The sequence below is a fragment of the Elgaria multicarinata genome, chromosome 4 (genome assembly GCF_023053635.1).
Source record: "Elgaria multicarinata webbii isolate HBS135686 ecotype San Diego chromosome 4, rElgMul1.1.pri, whole genome shotgun sequence".
Classification (NCBI taxonomy): Eukaryota; Metazoa; Chordata; class Lepidosauria; order Squamata; family Anguidae; genus Elgaria; species Elgaria multicarinata.
Genome location: NC_086174.1, coordinates 111998843 through 112023991, shown reverse-complemented (window position 1 = coordinate 112023991; position 25149 = coordinate 111998843). Strand labels below are relative to the sequence as shown.

The 25149-nt window shown below is 41.0% G+C and overlaps 1 protein-coding gene across 7 annotated transcripts in view; it reads left to right on the top strand.

The window, feature by feature from the left end:
• Positions 1-25149, top strand: part of ADGRB3 (adhesion G protein-coupled receptor B3) — a 545908-nt gene that overhangs the window by 466092 nt on the left and 54667 nt on the right. For all 7 annotated transcript variants that reach the window (XM_063125010.1, XM_063125008.1, XM_063125009.1 and 4 more), the window contains 4 exons: positions 14319-14469; positions 15393-15462; positions 18365-18431; positions 23487-23572. In XM_063125010.1, coding sequence (XP_062981080.1) covers positions 14319-14469; positions 15393-15462; positions 18365-18431; positions 23487-23572 — 374 coding nt within the window. The remainder of the gene's footprint in view (positions 1-14318; positions 14470-15392; positions 15463-18364; positions 18432-23486; positions 23573-25149) is intronic.

Here is a 25149-nt window from a genome sequence, read left to right as displayed (position 1 = left end):
CATCCCAAGAAGCAGGGATGTTTTTTATTCATTATTATATTGCCACTGACCTATATATTTTACAAAGAAGTATCTGGGACAGAGACAGGAGTCTTGCTTTATTTCTTAGCATGCATTGTATCAAAATCATGTATGATTATGACCCCGACCCTTTCTGCATCTCCAATTTTCTCTAGCTTAATATTAACAGATATCCTCACAACATGGGGATATCTAGGCAGGCAGGATGTGCTATTTTTTAAATTTGTATTTAACTTCCCAGTTGTGGCTCGGTATTTTTTTTCTTTTGGTTTCTCCCTAAGGGCTTGCTCCTCCGAGTCGTGTCCATTTTCAAACATAGCAGATTAATACAAGGGCATCGTTATCATGCTGCATACATTCGTTTTGTTCTGAAGGAGTTGACATTTACCTTGTTGACTAAAGTGTTTAACATAGGAGGCATGAAGGGTTGTGTCCTACATTGAAAGTGCTTATTAATTGAGCAAAACTGAGCACTCTGCCCTTTGATAGATATATTAAAAAAAATACTTTCATCAATGACTCATTCCTGTCCTAGTAATTTTGTATTGCCTCTCATAAGACCCATGGCATAGTCTGGAGGCATATGATGCAGCAGCTTTGCTGAAGCTAAGCAGGGTTAGATCGGCTCATTATATGGATGGGATACACCACTTGGCAACTCAGTGTTTTATATATTACATTGAGTTCCAAAGAATGAAAGTAAAGAAGGAAATAGGATCTAAGTGTATAAAATAAATGACTTGATCAAGTGACAGACCCAACCAATGATATCTAGCTGCTTTAAGTAATAAGGGGTCAAATGTTGTAGGTTTGATCATTCACTGAAACGCCAGCCTTCTTCTCACTGAAATCTGTCTAAGCAGTCTTGCATTTGTTATAGGCCCATGGATGCTGCCACCTCCATCTTAAGTAGTTGGTTTCCCAACCCACAGTAGTAGTAGTAGTAGTAGTAGTAGTAGTAGTAGTAGTAATGATGATGATGTTATTTCTTACCCTCCTCTCCATTTTGATCGAGGCGGGGAACAAGAATAAATGGTAAAATACATAAAGTACCTCCATCTTGTCTGGATTAAGTTTCAGATTGTCAGTGTTTTGTACAAGGTACAAAATGTTTACACATTAGTGTGCGGTTTTTAAAAAAATGTTCTCATTTTCTCCCATGAAGTAAAGTGTGTTTGTGTGCATTTTTTTCAAAAGAAGGTATTTTGTCTTGCACATTTTTCAAATGTAAGCATTTTTCAAATGCTTTTTTAAAATTGTTGTTGTTCCTCAAACCACACTGTAAGCTCAGAAATGTACGGATGCTGACCGCAGGTTGCCTTCAGCTCCATGTTTGGTTCTGGGTGATGCAAACTGGGTAAATCTTCTCAACTAGAACTGAAAGCAATTTCTCATGCATCTCCAAGTAGGAGGCAAACTAACCCTTTTGAAGCTTTTTTTAAAGTATTCAGATCTCACTACGTACATATTGATGTTGTTGTGGTTGTTCATTTTGTGGAATTTGTGTGCTGTTCTTCAGCACAAGCTGCATCATAACATAAAATTAAACACTAAAAATACATCTACAATAATAGAAATGCATTCACTTTCCAAAGAGAAACAAGCAACCTCTCTGGTGAGTGACCTGGAAAGGCCTATCCAGAGTAATAATTAGATCCATATCCAGATTGTGGAATAAATTTTCCCCATATCTACTAAATGGCCTGAGAAATTTGGCTTTGCTATAAAGCTCTTCTGTGTGAACCTGAAAAGTCATTCATATAACAGTAATTGGAAATGCAGCCAAAACCTCACCCTCACTACATGAAACAACATGATAAGAAAATGAACAAACAGATCTTTGCCCATGCGACAAAAGTGTTGGCAGTTGAAGTAATGAACAGAGACTTTAAGGAACAGAAACTCAAATGGAACAAAAGTCCCAAGGGGAGGTTGCATGAGTTTCCTGAAAGACTGGACTGTTAATATTACCCAAGCAAGAGTGTGAAGGCGAGCGCATAATGCTCACTTTAAATCTCTCTTCAAGTGAACGTTTTTAACCAAGGGTGTTCTAAAAGTCTGTACTAAACATTTTAATTCTGTAACCCAAAATCAAGCAAGCCAAGATTTTTCTTTGAGCTTGTGTCAAAGGGAAGGGGGGGAAACCTGGCAGAGTCCCCTGCCTCCCAATGGGTTTATCTTCAGTTTGAGCCACACCAAACCCTGCAGTCAGAGCAATAACAAGTAACTGAATGGCACTTCCTCCCCTGCTGGAATTGGCTTCTGAGATATGACTCTCTTTCTTCTTCTGACATACCAGTCAGTAGCCTGGTGATTCAGAAGGTGAGAGGTCAGCCCTGAGCCAAACACCAATGCTAGTTGGAGAAGAATTGAGGTTGTTCAAGAGCATGTCCGTTCTCTGAAAGTCAATACAGGACGCCGAGGTTGACATTTCTTTGGACGGAGAAAAGCCACATGGAAACTCCCTTTTCCTTTCAGAGAAAGAGAATGTGAATTCAGCATCCTGATGCTGTCCTCCAGCCTTCCCCAATCTGGTGCCCTCAAGATGTTTTGGAGTACTATCCCCATCTGCCCTGACAATTGGCCAAGATGGTTGGAATTGATGAGAGTTGTAGTCCAAACCAACTGAAGGGGCACCTCCTTAGGCATGGCTGTAAATCCCCTAGTTACAGAGGAAAGTAGGGGATCAGGTGGGGGGTCTGAGATTGAGAACAATGAAGCATAGCATTGATATCAAAGTCAGTAGCATTAGCAGAGACATACAAGGAAAGTGTTAGGATGTGCACATGGCTGCTGCTGCCGCCCCTCCCTCTCCCCCCCTCCTCCTCCTCCTCCTCCTTCAAAAGACACATGTAGGGCTGACTTTAAAAGGGCAGGGAGGAGCTTGAAGGCTCCCTGTTCCATCTGAAGGAATCTAGAGACTGCACATGTTTTCCCTACTGTGATGGTTATTGTTGTTTTCCCTTAATGAATGTTTTACTGTTTAAGATACAGTATTAGATCTAGAAAGTGTGGATGATTCATTGCACTCCTGATTTTGAGATGGACAGCTTGACCCACTTCATCACATTTTTTGGTATGTGATGCAAGTCAAGCCAAGATAACTGAAAGGGATCCCTGAAATGACAATAACAAAAGAGAGGGTCCCCCAAATAGCAAGGAAACCATAGACAAAGTCAATGGAACCCCTGGCAAGTGAGAGAAGTGAATATTGTTACTGTTAGAAATCAACGGTACTATATATTACAAAGATACATAAAGAAACTCATGGGGCAGTATCCAGCACAGCCACTCTACTTACACAATTGATGTAATCCTAGCACAAGCAACTTCTAGTTATATGCCAATAGCATAAGATGGTGCAATGAGTTTTCTGGGGAATCCCGTCACTCAAGCTTACTCTATTGGCATAGCGCTAGAGGTTGTTTATGCTAGCGCTAACTCCACTGTGTAAGCAGAGCAGCAGGGGCGGATACTGCCCATGCTCTAGCCAAAAATCACTTATATAATCAGTACATATACACTGAAATCCAATTGTGTATCCAAGTCCAACGGGTACCATTGAGCTTGTCCATGGTTTTCTTGAAAGGAATACTTGACATAGGTGGAATAAGCATGGTAAATGCTCATCGTGGGAACCCTTGGGTGCCTTCCTTGCCAGAGGCCCATGGCTGTGTAATTCCCAGGGGAGTAAAAAATAGCCAAAGGCAAGAGTGGAACCAAGTAATCTTCAAACATAAATATCACCTTGGCACTTTAATAAAACTTTTGCTAATATTTATGTTTGAAGATTACTTGGTTCCACCCTTGCCTTTGGCTATTTTTTACTCCCCCATGGGATTTTCCTTGCTTTTGCACTTTGTGTAATTCCCAGCCATTCTGCTTGGATTAAGTACTAGTTGGAATGAAGTCCATATTCTGGAGTCAGAATGTGCTCCGTGGAACATAGGAAGCTGCCCTTATACCAGGCCAGATTCCTTGTTCATTTAGTTTAGGATTGGTTTCTCCAACTGCAAAGGTGTCGAGCAGATCTTTCCCATATCTAGCCCCTGGGCCTATTAAATTGGAGAAGACAAGGATGGAATGTGGGACCATTTGCATGCCAAACATGTGCTTCAACACTGAGTTATAGTCCCTCCCTTGTCCTTCTGGCAGCAGTGGGAGGATTTAAATCAGCAACTGCAGGACCAGAGAGCAGGAAGAACTTACCTCTGTGCCACCAAGCAGGCAGAATGGTTTATGAGCAAGTCGTTCACCCCTTGCTTTCTCCCAAAAGATTAGTTGGTGCATTCAATTCCCACCAGCTAAGACAGCTTCCTTTTCCAGGCACTGCCAGAATTGGGCAAAAGGTACTACATGCTGTAGCATTGCAAAGACAATTAAATTAAAATTTCACCCCAAACGTGGAAATTTTGCAAAATTCTCTACCTGTAAGCTCTTTCTTTCTTTCTTTCTTTCTTTCTTTCTTTCTTTCTTTCTTTCCCCATTTTAAAGATGTGATGATCAAATGGCTATATCAATGCATGGCACATTTATTTTCTATAGGGTTAAATTTTCTTTTCTTTTCTTTTTTCTTTTTCTTAATTCAGCTTCAAGTTTCTAAAGAGACATGAGCAGGGATATCATAAAAAATTGTCATACCAGCAAGACAGTTGTGGTTTTTAACCCTTACTACTAGCTTTGATTCTTGAGACTCTAAATATGCTTTGTGCTGTTGTGAGCTGAAAGAACAAGTAAATAGGAAAGAAAATAACCAAATGTCCTATATTATCTCTCTGTTAGTATTGGAGTTTGGCTCATACTATTATTCCAAAATCCCTGAAGAGGTAAAAATGCGAGATGTCCAAACACCTTGAGTGAAATGAGGAGAGATGTAAAGCTATTCTCTGGTTGGACTTAATCTCTTGGCATACAAAATGAACAAACATTCGAGATAGTATTTAAAATCTCTGTCCACCCCTTCACCCTGGCAAGCTTTTAGAATCTGCTGTTTTGGATTTCCACTATTCGTTATTTATATATTGGAGCTGTGCTGCAGCAGCGCTCTCTCTCTCTCTCTCTCTCTCTCTCTCTCTCTCTCTCTCTCTCTCTCTCTCTCTCTCTCTCTCTCTCTCTCTGACTGCATCTCCCAGAAGCATGAAAGAACAGAATCATTTGCTACCTGACACAAGCGCCTGTCTTCAAAGGCAAATTGTTTATTAAAGAGAGGAGAAGCAGGTTACTCAGATATTCATGCAAGTTAAACACTGAAAGCTCAATTAAGCCTTCCAGAGATAGAGATGCACTGAAAAGAGAAGTCATGCAAATGGCAATGGCTAAAAACCGAAGTCAGTCTCTGGCTCCGGGTGATGTCTGCAGGATAAGAAGAGTGCCCAAAGAGCTTTTCACTGTCAGGTTGTCTTAAACAAAGGCACTGTAAGCATTCCCCACCCACCCCGCCCCTTCCCTGCCAATCAAGGTAAACGTCATGCCAAACCAGAATTATGCTAGATATTGTTATCCAGTGTGCTGAGTCTTGGAAGCAGCCAAAGCTGGTGTTTTAGAAGAATGAATCATCTGACTTCACAAAGCTGTTCTCAGATTAGGGTCAGCGCCAGGGATGATCAGCACCTCTATTTTGTGTGGTGCAAGGGACCCCAAGGGGACCCTAAGGAAGCTACTGAGTCGAACCCTTGGTCCATCTAGCTCAGCATTGTCGACAGAGATTGGCAGTACCTTGCCAGGGTTTCAGGCCTGGCCAAGGAAGCACTTAGAAAATGCAAGGAGAAATGTCGCATTCAAATGTGGGCTCCCATTCTATTTTACACCCTCTTTCTCATTATGAGGGAGACTATGGGGAAACTTTTCACTACATCTTGTTTACAATTTGGCTGGGCCACCAGCAGACCAATACAGTTGCTTGAGGAGTGCGCTAAACAGAGCAGTGGGAGGCCAAAGCCCTATAAATGACCACAAGCCCCAAAACAGCCATAACAAAAAAAAAGCCAAAAGAGACCCAAGACCACCACTTAACCCCATTCTATCTCTTACTGAAGGTTGACTCAAGGAAAGACTGTCTGATGCTGATAACCTCTCTGAGAAGTTTCATCAGCCTGAAACTTCTTTCATGTTTATTTCAAAAAAATGTGTGTGTGTGTGTGTGTGTATTTTTTATCCCACTTTTCCTTCAAAGAACTCAGGGTAGCATACATAAGGCTCATCCACACCAAGCAGGATATTCCACTATGAAAATGGTATATAAAAGGCAGGATCTACACTACTGCTTTATAGTGGTACTGAAGTGCAGTGATAACTGTTGGCTCCCATGACATATCTACACCAAGCAAGATATAATGCTGTGGAAGCGGTATGAAAGTGGTATATGGTATGTGTCATTGGGCCCAACAGTTATCATTGCACTTCAATACTGCTATAAAGCAGTAGTGTAGATCCTGCCTTTTATATACCATTTTCATAGTGGAATATCCTGCTTGGTGTAGATGAGCCTTATGTGTGCTACCCTGAGTTCTTTGAAGGAAAAGTGGGATAAAAATATATCTTTTATATACCGCTTTCATACCACTTTCATAGTGGAATATCTGCTTGGTGTAGATTAGGTCAATATCTACCATGAATCTTAGGAACTGAGAAGGAGATGTTTTCATTTCATTTCATTTATTACGTCCTACACCACTCAACAGCCACAATCTCTTCTCAATCTTCCCAGAAAAGATTTACAAGCTGCTGTGTACTTTCATGTCCCCCATTTGTTGCAATTTCTCAGCCTAACATACCTCACAGGGTTGTTGTAATAATAAAATTGTGGGAGGAGGGTAAACCACGTATGTCGTCAGAGTATGAGGGGAATAATAAAATATCTTGCCGAGTTCAATCAAACTCCCGACTGAGTGAGTGTCTGCTTGCTGCCTAAACACCAAACGAGGCTGCCTGCATTCAGAAGGAGCAATACTTCTGCTCTCTGACAGGTCTATAATGTAATTAGAAGCCAGGCTTCCTGCTGAAGCCCTGTGCTTTTTGTATACTCTAGAGAGAAATGTATCACGTGTGTCCTTGCTGCTGTGTCAGGTCTTGAGCCCTTTGTCAGTCAAGACTTTCTGCCCACTTGGGGACAGAGCCGCCACAAGGTACAGCAGGAATGCTCTCAGAAAGACATTGTCCTAGCTGCCAGCCCTTTTCTGTCCCATCCTTCTGAGTTTGGGAGAAGCTTGCAGTTCATGAGAAAAAGAATGAATGTGTATGGCATCTGGATCTTCATATGTATGTGTTATGGAGACATTTTGTGGAGGAAAAGCACTTCACAACACATTTCTTTTAAACCTTGACTTGTGTTACATTCCAGATATTATAACACAATTGCTGCTAAAATGTGCCATTCTTTTGGTTTTTGAAGAAAACAAAACTGAAAGAAATCACTTTGTGAACAAGATACCACACCACAGTCCTTTGCCAGGAGATTATTATATTGCAGGATAAGCTGCCTGCAACTCTAAACCTGAGGTTCTGGGTCCCGTTGGGATCATAGCCTTCCATGTACATCATTCCAGAGAATAGAAATGCGATCCACTAAATGCTACGTCTGCAGAAGCCACATAGAAACCAATACCACCTATTAATACAATGAATTTTGCACCACTTTAACTGTGCAAAGTGCTTTCGTCTCAGATACCTCATTCAACTTCCTCAGAATTGTGGGAAGGGAGGCCACTGTGTCGTATTCCTTCTGAGTGATGAGAGATCATCATCATTCTCCGTTTTCCAGAAAAATCCAAGTCAACCATTGTAACACTTCTCAGTACAGACCTATACTGTGGGTTAATTCACATCCCATGTTCATTTAAATATAACATTTTGACTCAATTAAGAAGGCAGGTTTTCTCAAGTGGTGTGTGTATAAACATAAATTCTGTCTCTGCATCAGTGCAGTGTGTGTGCATATATGCATTTCCCTCCCCCCGAACACAATCAGTGTGCTTTTTATTCATCCAATGTAGGTTTCCTAGGTGATCTTTCAGTAAAACACTCTGTATGGGCAAGAGTTCCTTTACAGCAAAACTCTGCAATGTAAAAGCACGCTTATAGTGCAGTCCTACCCATGCTTATTCGGAAGTAAGCCCCACTGATTTCAATTGGATTTATGTCTAGATAAGTGTGTATAGCAGGGGGGGAACCTTCTCCCTGAGGGCTGCATTTCCTTGGAGGGAAGGTTGCAGTAGTAAGCAGGGCCAAAGCAAAAATGGCCGAAAGAGAAAGGAAACTCCAGATAACGAGTGAGCAAAAAAAGCCGACCGCGTGGGGTGGAACCAGGAGTTGTGTGTCCGAAAGGATTTATTATTGCCGACGCATTTCGGATTACATCCAGTCCTTCATCAAGGCAATCTAAAGGAAATTTTAAAAGGACATAGTTTTACAAAAGTAGGGAATTGTACAATCATAAACGCTCATAAAATATGCCTTAAAACAGTTTCTAAATTCATTGTGATGAGACGCCAAGATATATAACAATTCATGTAAAATAATTAAAACATTTTAAAATATTTTAAAATAACGTGAAATCAAAAGTTATATTTCATATTACAAAGATAAAAATATTTACTCTTATAACAGTGTAAAATCACTTTTTAAAACTGTTTTAAGGCATATTGTATGAGCGTTTATGATTGTACAATTCCCTACTTTTGTAAAACTATATCTCTTTTTTTAAAATTTCCTTTAGATTGCCTTGATGAAGGACTGGATTTAGTCCAAAACGCATCAGCAATAATAAATCCTTTCAGACACACAACTCCTGGTTCCACCCCTCGCCTTTGGCTTTTTTTGCTCACTCCAAAGCAAAAGTGGGCAGGTGGGCAATGCCAATGTTAAAAATATGAGATCACACACACCCCAACGAGACATTAAAGTTAGGGTAAAGAGAGAAACTGGGCTCATTTGGGTGGGGGCGATGTTCTTGTGGAGGCTGCTCCTGCTGCAGTTGCACCCCTCCCCATTCAGCGCAAGGGCTACACATTTCGGGGACTGGATGCACTGAAATTGCAGCACATGCTTAGCACCCAGCTTTTGCCTACCCTATCCATGAAAAAAACCAACCTTGCAAAGCAGCCATGTGGATCTATTCTTCATACCTCCTCAAAACATTATAAAACTAATGTATCCTTATCTGCCGATGCTCCTTTGGTAGCGCTCCAGGGAGTTCATACCCTGCTAATCCTGGCCCATTTGGAGGCCCACCCTGGGATGGCACTGATCTTATGCACTCTGGAAGCCACAAGAGAAAGGAAAGTTTCTGACTGCGATTTCCCATTCTCTATGTCCCCCAGAGAGCATTCCACCAGCCACTGTGTCTTCCAGTAGACCATGATTCTCCCCTGCCCCAGGCGTATGCCTCACCATATGTATGGAGAGGTAGGAAGGGGTTCCTGGGCAACTTCCTTCCTATCTTGTCCCAATTAATTGTTTGGATCTTGTGTGTTTCATTCACATTGGCACTTGTTGTCCCCGAAGTAATTGTTTTTAGAATTTACAAGCGGCTCCACTCCAGCCTAGGAGGGCAGGGTAGCCCTTCTCCCAGAAAAAGATCTACATGATTGGACCCTGCCTGCTATCCAGGTGAAGGAACTATCCCCAAGGTTCTGGGAGACACAGAGTATGGGAATTCGTTCGTTGCTTCCAGACAAAGGGCTCTTATCACTAAAAGTCTAAAGGCACTTGTGCTATGCTTCCATCTTTTCTCCCTGAATGGATTTTTTTTCCTGTTAAGAAAAAAGATGGAAGAAGCAGCAGTGGGAAAACACAGGAGGAGAACAAACTGAAGACAATATCTGGATAAACTTCTGTGAATGAGACAATGCAATTGTACAAAAACTTGTCCAGAAGCACCCGTTGCCAGAAACGTCTCTTTCTACGGAACATGGGGAAAAGAGCAGGTCCAGAACCAATTTATCAGCGGGCTTGTGGCTATATTATCATTTGAACTATTGAATGAAACAAGCAGGCTACAAAAGGGGTGTGGGTGGGTGTCTGCGTGTGCGTGCGCACGTGTGTATGTGCATTTGTATACATATTAAATAAGCAATATTTTGATTTTGAGTTTATATAAAATTGTAATGTTTGTAGTCAAGTTACATACTAATTTTCCTCAGAATGCTCATTCAGAAGAGCACATCTTCATTTTATTACTGATAACAACACCAAATGCAGGAGTATCCCTAAGGATGATAAAATCAGGAAATGCACATTTAATCATATATATTTAAAATCATCACTTTTCTTTTATGTTATCAAAAGTATCTGCACCCTGGGTTTGAACTAAAGGCTGGAATCTTTTTATTCATCATAATCTTAATAGTTCAAGTATATACTTACATCGATAGGATTTTTGTTTCCTTGATTGGCTCTCAAAACATCATCTCTTTATGTGGGCAAGCTTTTATATTTCAATATCTCACCCAGTCAAGCAAAACATGAAAGGGATGATTTGATATCACTATGGAGCTGTTAAATATGAGGATTAACAGTAATAAAGGGAAATTTGGCTCCATGGCTACCTACTATGGCTGCTTCTGAAGATCATTGGGGTATACATATGACTTTTATAGCCGGCCTGTTTTCTGTTTTTCTTCCTTATTCTGAAAATAATCTAATTAGTAAATTTAGTCCATAGACTCTTTCCCCCTGCCTGTCATTGCCTGTATTTGCAGGTATACATGTTGGCCTTAAATCTTATCACCAAAGTCAATTAAAATTTTGTCCCTGTTTTCAGGGGGATTAAAATGGGATGTTAGATAGAAATTGCTATGCCTAAACATTCAGCAAAGTCTGATTCTCAGATCACTTTCTAGGTGTTTTAGCTGCAGCAAAAACAACAAAGAATCTTTTGGTAAATTAAAGGTTAACAAAGTTATTCTGGCATAAGTTTGTGTTGACACAGTCCACTTCATCAAATACATCTATCGAAGTGGACTATGTCCATGAAAGCTTATGCCAAAATAAATTTGTTAATCTTAAAGGTGTCACAAGACACTTAGCTTGACCTAAGGTTTATCCCGGGATCATCCCGGGGTCATCCCTGCCTGCTCCCAGGTCCCCTGTGTGTCATTTACATGAACAGGGGTGACCCCGGGACGATCCCAGGATAAACCTTAGGTCTAGCTAAGGCCTTAGTTGTTCAAATCAGTTTGGTATTGTAATCCTCATTATACCTTCAAATTGTATGCATATCAGTTCCAAAACCAATGGATCAAAAAACAAATGCAGGCAGAGTTACACTTGCTCAAAAAGGACTACCCTATACCTTGCATGTTGTTAACCCTCATCCATCCCACCCCACCCCTGGAAAAGCTGCTTTGGAAGGTTGGGAGAACCTCCAGATGATGGAACATTGGGGGAGGAGACTATGAGCTTCTCCAGATGTGACTTATATCGTGCAACCAAGTTTGGTTGCTCTTGGAAATATGAGGGTCCTTTAAATGATGACATCAACCTCCAGGGCCCCTCATCCCACTTCAAAAATGATCAGAGATAATGTGATAAGGGGATGTTAATCCAATCTACTGGCAGTGTGAAATGACAGCGTTGTGCTATAATCACAGAGCCAGTGGCTATAAAATGAAATATATAGAACTTGCTGAGAAAGGACTTTCCTTGATACAAACTACTTGTCCGCCCATGTAAAGGACTCGATCTTAATCCTACAAAGAATCCGGAAACAGAAAGCCTCAGTAAGGATGTGGGATTTCAGACACATATGATGAACCCCTATAGCCAGGGGTGGAATCAGCAGAAATTTTGTGAGAAGAAGTGCCTTCTACTCATGCAAAGGGATGTTTGAATCCAAGCTGTAAGGCTGAATCCAAAGGAAGCTATTTTAGAACTGCAGTGGTGTGAGCTTTGGCACCTAATGCCTCAGCCCCCCATTTTCATTTGCTTGATAAAAACTTGCAAGACTGTTTGCCAACCATCTGTTCGGGGGGGGGGGATGATGTTTAAATTTCTTATCAAGATAATTTGCAGCATTTGTTTGTTACACATATATGTGTGTGAGTGAGCATGTACGTGCGTGTTTTGCATATAGTTGATTCCGAAATACTTTAATAGTTTTTCTTTGACCTTTATATTGTTTTCCTATTATGGTTAGGAATAATTCCCCCTTCTCTGTGTGTTGCGAGAAGTCATGAACTTAAACTAATGCTGCAGGCACCTACATCAGTTCATATACTTAAAAGACAAGTAGCAGTTTGGGAAATGAGCTTTTCTGCTTTTAAAAACAAATACGTAATTGCATAAATTGTAAATCTCCTTTTGTGAATGCGTACATAAATACTAGGAGCCACACTACTGCTTTGTAGCAGTATTGGTGTACTGACAACTGTTGGGGCCCATGACACATACCATATACTGCTTTCATTGTGCTATATCCTGTTTGGTGTGGCTCCTGCCTTTTATATACCACTTTCATACCACTTTCATAGTGCAGTATCCTGCTTGGTGTAGATTAGGCCCTGGTTAATGTGTTGTTCAATCACTAAACTCTGGTTAATGTTAACTATTGCTTGTTTAAACAAGTCAGCTTCATAACACATAATTTGAAGTTGGCTTGTTTCCAATGAACCATAGTTAAAATTAAACCCAGTTTGTCTGCTTCAGATGTCATGACAAACTGTGGTTAATATAAACTGGCAGTGAAAGCGTCCAATATTTTCCTCAAGGCTAAACCAGAAGAGGAGGATGAAGCCTAAACCTTGCTGCAGTTTGTTCTTGTCGTGCTATGTTTTACCATGAAGTCCAAACACTGAGAAGGAGAAGGACTCTTCATAATTGTAAATGTGCATTCTTATGTTGTGGACAACTGATCCATACCAGAAAATGTACACTGTGCGGTGTCTCCTCTAAATTACCAGTGTTTTTCGGATGCTAGAGTGCTATTGTGTCTTCCCATGTAATATTGTACTATATTGTATCTAGTTCTCCATACTGAATGTAAAGTGGGGAAATGATGGATCATCATTTATTACTTTCACCGAAAAGTCAAGCTCACTTGTATGAGCCAGGTTCAGTTAAACCATACAAGGTCATGGGAGTCTTCTGTTCATGGGTTTGAAGAATCCCTTCAATGGCAAAAAGTTGATATGCATAAGAACAATAATCCAAATAATAGCAGAGGTTTCTATGCTGCTTAAACAGGACTTTTGAATAAATGTAGATATAGCAGGTGAATGTATAAAGAACTTCCCATCACTTGAAATTCTTCCTAAGCTGTTCCAAATCCTATATAAAGCAAGAAGTTTAATCTTCCCCCAGAGCTCAGATTTAAACTTTCAATTTGTCTGCATAACGTGTGTGTGGGTTTGTGTTTTTTTTTTACAATTCGGCTTGTTACTTTGTGTGCATTCTATTCTGAAGCTGAAATGTGCTATGGCTTCTGTTTCATAAGGTTTGATAGCCAAAATGCAGGAAAAAAGAAACTTGCTCTTTGAGCTATTACTGTACATTTCCTACTCAGACTAAACACTTGAATAGAGCTGGCCTGTTCCTTTTCAGGTAACCAAAAACATACTCCGCTCACACAAGAGACGTGAAGCAGTGTTGTGTCAAAAGAATGGGGGGCAGAGAATGGGGGGCACATCCCTTTTGGCTGTGACTAAAGGGGTCATAGCCCAAAGCCAGTTCAGACATTCTGCAGAGCAAAGGGACAGTCCGCATGGGACAGCACCAACTCAGAAACACGTGCAAGGAAGGGTTGCATCTTTGAACACTTCTTGAAATTAGGATCTCCCTGCACGTTGAAAGATGCCATGTCAGAGAGAGGATTGGAATGTGTGCAATCTTCCCATGTGCATGGTGCTTGTGATGTGAAGCATTATTCACACGTATTGAGTTCTGCACATTTGAGTTTAAATTCTTGCCCACGGATCAGCCAGGTATGCTTTTCCGGTCCTGTTCCCATACTTGAAAAATGTCGGGATTAGAAATTGTGCTGATCCTGTTCCAACTGTTAGCCGGCCACTGCATTTTCAATGTTCTTCACAGTTGTGGGAACATGGCCACTATTTCCACCAGTATGGCAAGGAATAGCTTTGAGATATAGGTAATTTTAAAGGAGGCCACACTCAGATCAGAAGACCTCTACCTCCCCTCCCCACATTTGGGCTGGGGAACTATAGAATAATGATACATTTACCTTTTATCTTTCTCTGGTATAAAGGCAGAGTTTGTTCTGTAGTAAAAGTCAAACTGTTAGAATTTAACAGTCCTTTGACTGTCTCTGAGTATTCAATGCAACCATTCTTTCTTCTCTGCAGGGCATCTGTGCCACGACCACTGCATTTTTACATTTCTTCTTCTTAGCTTCATTTTGTTGGGTTTTGACGGAAGCATGGCAGTCATACATGGCTGTTACTGGAAAAATTAGGACACGACTCATAAGGAAACGCTTTTTATGCCTTGGATGGGGTGAGCTCCTATGACTCAGCTAAGATTTTTTTTTTTGTTTTCAGCTTAATGTTTCATGCACGGATAACCTTTGGAACATGAATGCTTGTTTCAATAATCCTGACAGGTAGTAGATTGCAAAGTTTCTAAACCGAATATTAGTCCTGGAAGATTTTCTATAGAATGGCAAACAGGAATATAATTTAATTCTATTGATCTCCTTCAGGATATGGCTGATGATGAATGTCCCATTGATTATGAGAGTTTATCACACCGTAACTTATAGGCTTTAGCAGATTTTCTGTAAAGTATGGTAATACAAAAACAAAAGCATTTCAGGTGGGGCGGGGGGTGACCCTGACTGAAATCCTTCAAATCTACATGCCGTTTCTTCATTGTATACTATGTCAAATGCACTGGTCACTTAGCAACATCATAATGATGCATGCTGGGATGGAAGCAGAGCTATTGACAAGCTACTAGTAGGAGAAGGGTGCTTTTGAGTTGTGCTGGTGAAAGGGCTCTTTCCGTGTGATCTTGATAGGTGACTACAGGCTTTTCCCCAACCTGGTGCCTTCCAGATGTGTGGGACTCCAATTCCCATAATTCCCAGTCAGTACAGCTAGTAGTCATGGTGGCTGGGAATGATAGGAGTTGCAGTCTAACACATCTGAAGTGCACCAGGTTGGGGACGGCTGGATCAATATCATAAGCTTTGGTTTTTTACATCCAAGAAAAAGAAGCAGTAGGCATTGTGGCTCTCAGAAGCAATGATTACTGACTAAATTCTCATATCATGGTTATATTAGGCTATAGCAGCCTGGCCCACAAAGCGTTCTGTGACACCTTGGAGACTTACAAATGTATTGTGGCATGAGCTTTTGTAAGCAAGAGCTGATGTCACCAGTTGCACTGGGAAGTAATCACTGGGGTTTCTCTTCCAGGTTTACCAGCATTGGTGGTGGCAATATCAATAGGTTTCACCAAGACAAAAGGATACGGAACCAGTAACTAGTAAGTTATTCTGTAATAATCTACCAGTAATACACCTTGTTTTCAATGACGGCTCCTCCATCCCGCTTTATCACACTGCCTGTGTTTGGATAGTGTTACAGCTCTCACATCTGTGCTGAGATGGAGGTTGTTTAAAGGTGGAATAATACTTGCCTGTGTTATGAATTTGAGATAGATCTACATGCTCAGTTGAGGGGGAATATGCATTAGTGGCAGCAAACAATCATATGAGAGTATATTGCTCTCTGCAGAATGAGAAATGTCCTCACCTTCACAGAATGCAACTCAGGCACATTTATCCCTAGTGCAGGTAGTCTGGACTTTTCTATGGTTTCTAACAAAGGGCTTCCCAGATTTGCCTCCCTGTCCTTCCAGGGACACCCTAGTATGAAGGTGGGATACAAACAAAGATGATGATGATGATGATGATGATGATGATGATGATGATGATGATGATGATGATGTCCTATCCCTAACTGTCACAAGGCACTGTGCAGCTATTCCTTAATGGATATTTTTGCATGGGGAAAGTGGCGGGAAAGCAGGGGAGGGTTACATATTGAAGACAATGGTGTTTATATGCACCACATCCCCACCCACCATGACTGCACAATAAAAACTTCATCTGGAAGTACTACTAGTGAGCCATTATTAGCACCAATGCACTGGGATCGGAGCACTCGTTTCTCCCTGAGTAGGGATTTAAGATGGAAAGCGGGTTTAATGTAGGAAAAAATGCCACAAGTTGGAAGCAGGAGGCTTTGGAGCACTGCATACCCCTTGAGATCCAAGAAAAGAAGGCAGTGAGAATGGAAACAGGGTCCAACCCAGGGTCCTATTAGAGGTAGATGGGGCTATGCAAATAGCACTTTTAGAGGTAAGACAAGCAGCTGTATCCCCTTTGTGCTCTCTGGAGGAAAGGTCAGTCACCCAGATATTCATTTCATCTTCTGGCCCCAGCTGAAGGATCAAGGTGCAGAAGTCCAGGAACGTTCCATGCCTTAGATGAAAAGTGAGTTCGAGTCTGACATTTTACTGCCATTCCTTTCACAAAGGCGGAGTGCATTAACTACAGTTCCCAGAGCATGGAGGGCACCCAACATCTCTCTAGAGGCCCTTGGACTATAGAAGGATTAAGAGCTCCCCACTTTGAGAAAGTGCTACATGTATTCTGTGGAAGTCCTTAACCTCATTATGTCTTATTAGCAAGTATAGTTGAATAAATTGGTGTCTACTTCATGAAGTATTATGAATAGCGATTTATGAGTGAAGCAATAAGAGAGAAAATAAATATTTAAATTGAGTCTTTCAGGCTGCAATCTTATACCCAATTGCCTGAGAGAAAGCCACATTGCTCAGTGGCATTTACTTCTGAGTAGACATGCATAGGGTGACATGTTAATCTGCCATAAATACTTAGGTTTGTACCCAGTGGCTGTGCAAGTGGAAGGCAGTTCATGCCTCAGTTAGGGATATTGGACGAATCCATTTGGAGATAGAGAAGGGGGAAGAAGAATTGGTTGTGCAAGCTGCCTTCTCTTCAGGCCATCTTTGAATACAATCCTTAGATCCATTGTATCCTGTACAATGTAACAGAATGTGGGAAATGAGCATTAGAATTTTAAGTTGAAAAGTATTTTAAAATAAGCCACCACAAAAAACAAAGCAAACAGGAAGGAAGGAAGGAAGGAAGGAAGGGGGAAAGAAATCCTAAAAGTAAGGGGATTTCTTCTTTATCATGAGATTATAACATGGAAACTGCTAAATGAAAATACGCTAAGGATGTAATCCTATGCATGTTTAGACAGAAAAAGTCCTACATTCCCTGGGAAACGTTAGGAGTTGTGGAACTTTTTTCTGCCTAAACATGCATAGGATTGAGCCCTAAAATAAAATGTGGATAGCTTATTTTAAAGTTTGGTGAGCTCAAAAATACAAATTATTAATGAACAAATGGTGTTCTTCCACACAGAATTCAATAATGTTCTTAATTCAATTAAGAAATGCACGCAATACATTTCAACCATGCCTCTATGCTGGCATTTTAAATGCAGGTTGTATTCTGCAAGCCTAGATACATTCCTGACTGCCACTAGGAGGACGTTCAGACAGGGGGAAATCATGTTTCCTTACCGTCACTCTGCTTCCTGCTTCACTTCTGCATTGGAAACAAGCTGAAATTACACAGGGAAGAGAGCAGTGACCACGTGGCCCATACAGTTGAATGGGACAGCACCCTCTAGTGGGCATCTTATAGCTCAACTTCTCCTGCCCACCGCAGGAAATCCCATCCAATCCCGACATGTTTCAAAAGAGTCAGGTTTTCTGAGGCTTATTTTTTAACACTAAACCCAGGAAATGGAGTGGGAGATGCAGGGGAGGCTCACGGTGTTGTCAAAATGACCCACAAACATTTGTGAATGGCTAGTCACGAGCGTGCTATAAAGCGCTCATTTAAAGATGCTCCCTTCCCCCACTCATCTCCCTTCCCCCACTATTAAGAATGTTAAAACATGTGATGAGGGAAGTTCCATTCATGTGTGGCTAGTACCAGATTCATATTCATATTCCTGGCTGCCATTTTAGAACATCTACAGGCTAGCATTCCATGACCCTCTATGCTGCCATGTGGGCCCCTGTTTTATGTGGTCAGACATATCTCCCATTTCAAAGGAGAGAAGTAAAATGGCCGAGTTTCAGACTTTGCTGGTCATTAGGACATGCTGAGCTAGCCTAGCTGCATCTTGAATTTTAGCTTTCTATTGGTTGTGAAAGTGTCTTTAAAAAATGGATACCTGCAATAGTGATTGAGTCAATGAGGCTCCGTGACAGACAGATAGACAGACAGACAAATGCTACACCTTATTAATTTGTATTAGTTCTTTTCTAATGTTCTTTCCAGTTGCTGGCTGTCTCTTGAAGGAGGGCTCCTCTATGCTTTTGTTGGACCTGCAGCTGCCGTTGTCCTGGTAAACATTAAAATCACCTTCAGTATTTTAAGTAGCCATGGTAATATATATTATCTGAATTACTGAATGACTAATACATCCATGTTCTTGATTTTAATCTGGAAGTATTGAAAACGGATTGATTTTGCATGTGCGTTTACTATATGGGATGAAGTTGCTGAATCTATTCGAGTACACAGAGGCTTATGGTGCAATCCTCTGCATGTCTACTCAGAAGTAAGTCCCATTGAGTTCATTGAGACTTACTCCCAGGTAAAAGTGTACAGAACTGCATCCTTTAAAAGTGTTTGTGTCTTTCAGTATGTGTCTAATTTTTGCATTTATATTTACTCAAAGGGATTATGCAATTTTATTTCTGTGTAGGAAGAAATTCTACGAAAACCTGTGTCAGAATACTATGACAACTGCACTGTTCCTTTTATTATGAAACTATCATTATGCTTACAAGAAATACTTTATTGTGCTTTATTACAAGAGCAGTCCCATCTTAATAAACCATCTGATCTGTTCTCTCCCACTTGGTCTCTGGTGCTGACCTTACCCTCTTCACTTCTAATATATTTCGTTCCTTCCAGCCTATCCCTTAATAGAGACTTGCCCTCCCAATAACCAAAAGTCTTCCAGATGATTATATTTTATGGCTGAAACATCATAATCAGTCAGTGTATTAAAATACTTCTCTCCTCTAGATTCAGTCAAATAAATAGGATTTGCCCACCCACCCTGGAAGAAAGATAGGAGACCAAACTGGAATGAACTCAGAGCCAGTACCCAAAGCAATAACACTTGTTCACTGGCTGGGTTCACACAACATGCTAACCCACCATGGATTATCCTGTTGTCTGAATGCAGCATGTTTTCCACAGGGTGGCTTGTTAACCATGCAGTGTGGTTTATTTTTTTATGGAACAAACCACCTTAGGAACCCATGGCTTGTTGGGCTTTCCAGTTTCTGCCATTTCTGAGATCAAAACAACTTGAACAAGAACAGCAGTAGGAATTGCTACAGCTATCCAGTGTAAGGAGCAAATTCACACTACACATTTTCTCCATGTGTTTGTGTCCCAGAGTACCAAACTGCAGCAAGAAAATAACTGTTGCTTGTGTGAACCAGCCCTGGGCCATGGACCTTTAAAGCATTTGTTGAAAGAGTGTTTCTATTTCACCCAGCTAACAAGGCAGCTTTCAGTCATCATATCGCTTTCCCCAGAGAGAGGTACGGCATTCTTGCCGTTTCTCATTGGTGTGCGGGTGATCTCCTCCTGGCACAAATTCAGAAATGGAGTGAAACACTTTGCTCCCATCTCTCCAAAGCCTCACTTTGTGAAGGGATGTGGAAAGATTTGTTCAGGGCACCACCTTGCTGTACATGGGTTTCGCACAAACTAAATAAAGGCACAATCTAGCTGGGGAATGCTGGAAGTTGTAGGACTTTTATCTGTCTAAACATAGGATTGCACCCTAAATCAGGTTTACTGCACAATTCTGTGCATGTTTACTCCCAAGTAACTCTCACTGCCTTCGATGGGGCTTTCTCCCTAGGAAATACATTTAGGCTTGCAAGCTTACTGAACTTCTGTTAGCCTGTAGTCCTAGTATGGACTCAGTTCCATTAACACAAATTCGGTGTGAAATCATTGGATTGTATCCAATGGTGTCATTCCAGTGATGGCAGCAGTTCTGTCAGTGAAACCAGGAGGGGGGGCAATGCCCCCTCCACCCTGCAGGCCCACCCCACATCCTCAAAATCTGCCCGTTGGGAGCAGATCATCAGACAGCATGAAGGGTGGCATGGACGACAAGACAGAGAGGGAGAAAGCCCCAGAGTACTAGTATAGCATGAGCATCATGTTGTAATTAACCTATCTTGTAGAGATTGTGGTGGTGAAATTCAGAAAAGCAAGGGAAGCATGCAAGTCTGCATTTTCTCTTCCTTCATAAAAATGAGCCCTAGTGAAAACACACAAATGTTAATTTAAGAAGCTTCCAGGCACCTACTTGCTTAATACTGACGGCTTTGTCCTGCGCACACACCCACAAAATGCTGACTGCATGTGTATCGACCTCAGAATATACTGAATGCAGATCTGCCTCCCAGTTTGGCTAATCCTTTGAAGTGAATTGACGTGGTGCTGAACCCGCCATATGTTTATTGGCTCTGAAGCACTTTCAGGCCCCAAAGAATCTATATCTCTGCCTGATTGCTTTGTAACTAAAGGCACTACAGAAGGGATCGTCCTTAATATCTCCAACATTTCACTAATCCAAAGAAAAGAGAACAATGCCTCTTTTCATCAATGTCTTGTCAGAAGTGTGTGTGTGTGTGCGCGCGCACACATATCACCCTCATAATTTCTTTGGCTTTAAAATACGCTATCCTGGCTGAGAACCAAATACACCCATAGTTTCAAATAGATGATCTAGGTCATTTGAATGTCATCAGCATCAACTCTCTTGATCAAGCTACTTGCCTGAATTAATATCAAGAGTGATACTTAAACCTGGACAAAAGCCCCAGAAGCTCTCCAGACAATTGTGTGTGTGCATGTAATGATTGCATTGTTTGTGCCCTTTACTGCTTGTGTAGTCCATATACATCTATACCAAATATCAACAAGGCTATTTCTTTCCTGTAGAAGTAACCTGCTATTTTTTCTTTTTAAAATTATTTTCTTTTCCTCCCATCTTTTTTTTTATTTCGTTCTTTGAATGTTGTACACCAGGTTTGGGCATGGTGTGGAGAATGTGGACAGGGAGACATTTTTCTCCCTCTCCCATAATACTAGAACCCAGGGTCATCCCATGAAGCTGATTGGTGGGAGAATCAGGACAGATAAAAGGACGTACTTCTTCACACAGTGCATATGTAGTGCAGTATCGGAGGCAGTAAGCCTATATACACCAGTTGCTGGGAAACATGGGTGGTAGGGTGCTGTTGCATCCAGGTCCTGCTTCTGTGTTGCTTGTTAACAGATTCTTGGCCACTGTTGCTGGGCTAGATGGACCCTTGGTCTGATCTGCATAGCTCTTCTTATGTTCTTAACTCATAGCCCTCCCATAATCCAAAACCATTGGCTTCAGTGGCTAGAGCTGATGGGAGTTGTAGGCCAAAACATCTGGAGGGCCACAAGTGCCTATCCCTATTTTCTTCTCCTGTGTTGCACTGCAGAACACTGCTTATTCCTACAAACCTGCAAACACAAGTTCAGCTAAGCCCCGCAGCAAAGCTGGCTACCCCAATAATTGCATGACAAAAAGGTTTTCATGCAGCAGGAGCTGGACCAGGGCTAGTTCTTTCCCATAGCTGAAGCTCTCTGGGCAGTTTACATAAGATTAAAACACTTAAAAACAATATGCAACAATTTAGTAAGGGAACATTATGTTGTTGTTGTATTATAACTGAATTTCCATTGTGCTATTTACACATTTTATTTAGCCTGCAATCCTATTTACATTCTCCAGTGACAGAAATTTCTAGAAAAAGCATTAGACTATATGCCCAAAGCCCAAGTAAAATTTTATAGCCTTCAAAAGATGTTCCTGTAGTTACAGACCAAGGCCCTGCCTTCAAGGCGCCTTGTTGATGCCATGTTTCTCCTAAAACCACGTTTTTCCTAAATCCTGCAGCAATGCTCTTGCAGGGTGGTGTTGGGTGATGGAAGTCTTGTCTGTGGCAGTAACACCCCAGTTGAGACCAGTGTTATAAAGAATAAATGATGCTACCTACTTGGGACCTAAATACAATTGATTAGGTTTAAATATAAAACAAGGAGGCAATCGCTGGAGATTCACCTTTTTGTGGCAAGTGGAACTTTGTGTTTTTTAAGTGGGCTAGAAAATATCCTTGTGGGCTCTATACAGGTAGTTTGTCAGCCACTGAGTGAACAGAATGCTGGACTAGAGAGGCCTTTGGTTTGATTCGACATAGCTCATCTTATGTGCTTACCTGTTTGAAAAGTTTCGTTAAGCATCTTTGGAAGGATGATCAGTTATTTAGACCACCTCAAAAAGGAATTTATGATGCTTATTGTTCAGTGCTGGAAATTAAAAACAAAAACACAGCACCTCAATAAGATAAGGTTGTTTCAAGCTCCCAAACTCTATAGGCATCAACGTTGCTGCCTAAAGATATTAGGTCTTATGCAAGTAGCATTTCACTAAAGAGGTTTTTAAAAATAATAATAATCAAAATCGGCTCTAAAATGGATTGGATATCACTTTATTTTAATCTCTGCTTTGTCTTGTACTCATTAAGTGTTGTGTTTCTATTTGGTCTTCATCATTACCTTTGTAACCTGCCTAGAGCTTTCTGAATAGGTAGGATATTAATTGCATTCATTTGACCTTATCCAAAATAGATTATACCAAGTCTGACCATTGGTCCATCCAGCCCAATATTGTCTGTTCTGACTGGCAGCAGCTCTTCAGGATCTCAGGCAAAGAGGCCTTTCCCACCACTTGTAACCTGATCCTTTTAATTGGAAACACCAAGGACTGAACCTGGGACCTTATGCTTGGAGGGCATATGGTCTACCACTGAGCTATGGCCCTTTAATCTAAGGTTAAAATCCCAATGTATGGCCCCAATGCAGAGATGGTATTATACATCAAGACACTGTGAATAAATGGTACCACACGTAGGCAAACGTTTAGCGTTGGCACCTGTATGCATGGATGGGTGTGCATTCTCATATGCATCAAAAGCTGGATGGGATGATGGACCACCACCACATCTGTCCTGTGAAGAATTGCCAAGGATGATATTGCAGATGTAAAATATCCTACTCACATTGGCCTTGTGAATCCACAGCAACATTTATTTATTTATTTATTTATTCACTTTTTCATGCAAACCACCATTGTGTATCAATATTTACACTCAGAAGGTGGATCCTTTTTCACAGGGGCCAACCAGTGACTAAGACAGTGTACCCTACCTGATGTTGCTGGGTTTTAAAACTCTATATTCAGGATGCTGGGATTAGTATCTTCCATTCAGTGTCACTAAAAGGGCAACTGTTTTGTTTTTTTGTCTGTTTATTTTACATTCAACAGGTCAACATGGTGATTGGCATTCTGGTGTTTAATAAACTTGTTTCCAGAGATGGAATCCTAGATAAAAAACTCAAACACAGAGCGGGGTAAGCAGAAGTTGGGATTTTTTCCCAGGCCTACTGAAAATCTGTGACTTGCTTTCTATTCTCTCTCTCTCTCTCTCTCTCTCTCTCTCTCTAAATATATATATATATATAAGTTATATTCACCAAACATGAATTTATTTGATTGCACTTTGAACCTTTTTACTTAATTTAACAATCTAACTGATTTTATTCATCACCACAACTGCCGTCACATAATGCTGACGAAATGTGACTGAGCAATAGTAAAATAATAAAACACACGTACAGTGGTATTAAGTCAAATAAAGTGGTATTAAGTCATTCAGAAGCCTGAATAATGATTTAACACGTTAAATTCTTTGACTTTGTAAAAGCAAGATTGGCTTTGTACAGAATTGACATTTAGACTTATCGACAAGTTAAGATATTCCTCTTTTAGAATTGCCAAAATGGATGTTATTTCAGCTGTTTAATTGTTGGCCTACAACTCCCACCATCTCTCACCATTGGCTATGCTGGCTAGGGCTGATGGGAGTTGTAAGCCAAAACATCTGGAGGCCAAGTTGCCACCAGGTGTATTCAATATGAAACTTATGAAGTATCAGGATATAACACTAAGCAAGCAAGATATTTGGACAATAGTGGAATTACTGTATTAATAATTACTGCTTTCTGTAGGCATGGGGTGTGCTCCCAATGCATGCAGAAGTTCCCCATTCTTGTCTGTCAATGGGAGATGCCCATTCACAAATGGAGCATTTCTCATCATATAAGGACTTGGATCTAGATTGGAAGGATCTGTGAATGGAAGAGTTCCTTCTGTTTGTGGAAGAGACCATTGAATTCTGATGCTGGGAACAGAGAAGGAGGCTCCATCTCTCCTCCACCAAGCCACTCACTTGCCTGCATGGAATTCATAGTTGCCTATGACTACCAGGCTAGCGCTTATATGCAAGGCTAGAGTTGGATCCTGTGGAGGCTACCAGTCACAGAAGGGGAAGAGGAGGCAAGTTTTGCCCATTCCTGCACCACCACCCACGCTGTTCAAGAGCAGATTGGGTGGACAGAAGGAGCTGCCGAGACAAAAGGGATCTGGCAAAAATTCCCTCCCTCTCTTCTGTTCATGGAGCATTCCATGAACAGAACTCCATCCACAGGATCTCTGGATCTATCCCAAGAAGACTTGGCACGCATGGATCGCTAGATGATTCTGATAATATATCAAATTTTGTTTTTCTAATGTTAAAAGGAAGCAGATCACCACTGTCAGTGCAATCCTATACACGTCTATTCAAAAGTAAACCCCATTGAGTTGAATGGGTCTTACTCTCAAGGAACTGGGTAAAGGGTTGCAGCCTTAGTTTTCTATTAAAATGAATGGATTGCTCTCTTGTCCTTGCTGAGTTGATCTCAGTTGTGATAGATTTGAACATAGATTTACTCCCAGGTAAGTGTGCATAGGGTTGCAGCAAAAGGAGATCAAAAGCTTAGCATAGGTTTTGACCTCCTTAATATATCGTGACCTTGAACATCTCTCAGGTCAGGGAAGGCTAACCTGTATTCTCAGGGGCTGTACACATACTACTTTTTTTTACAAA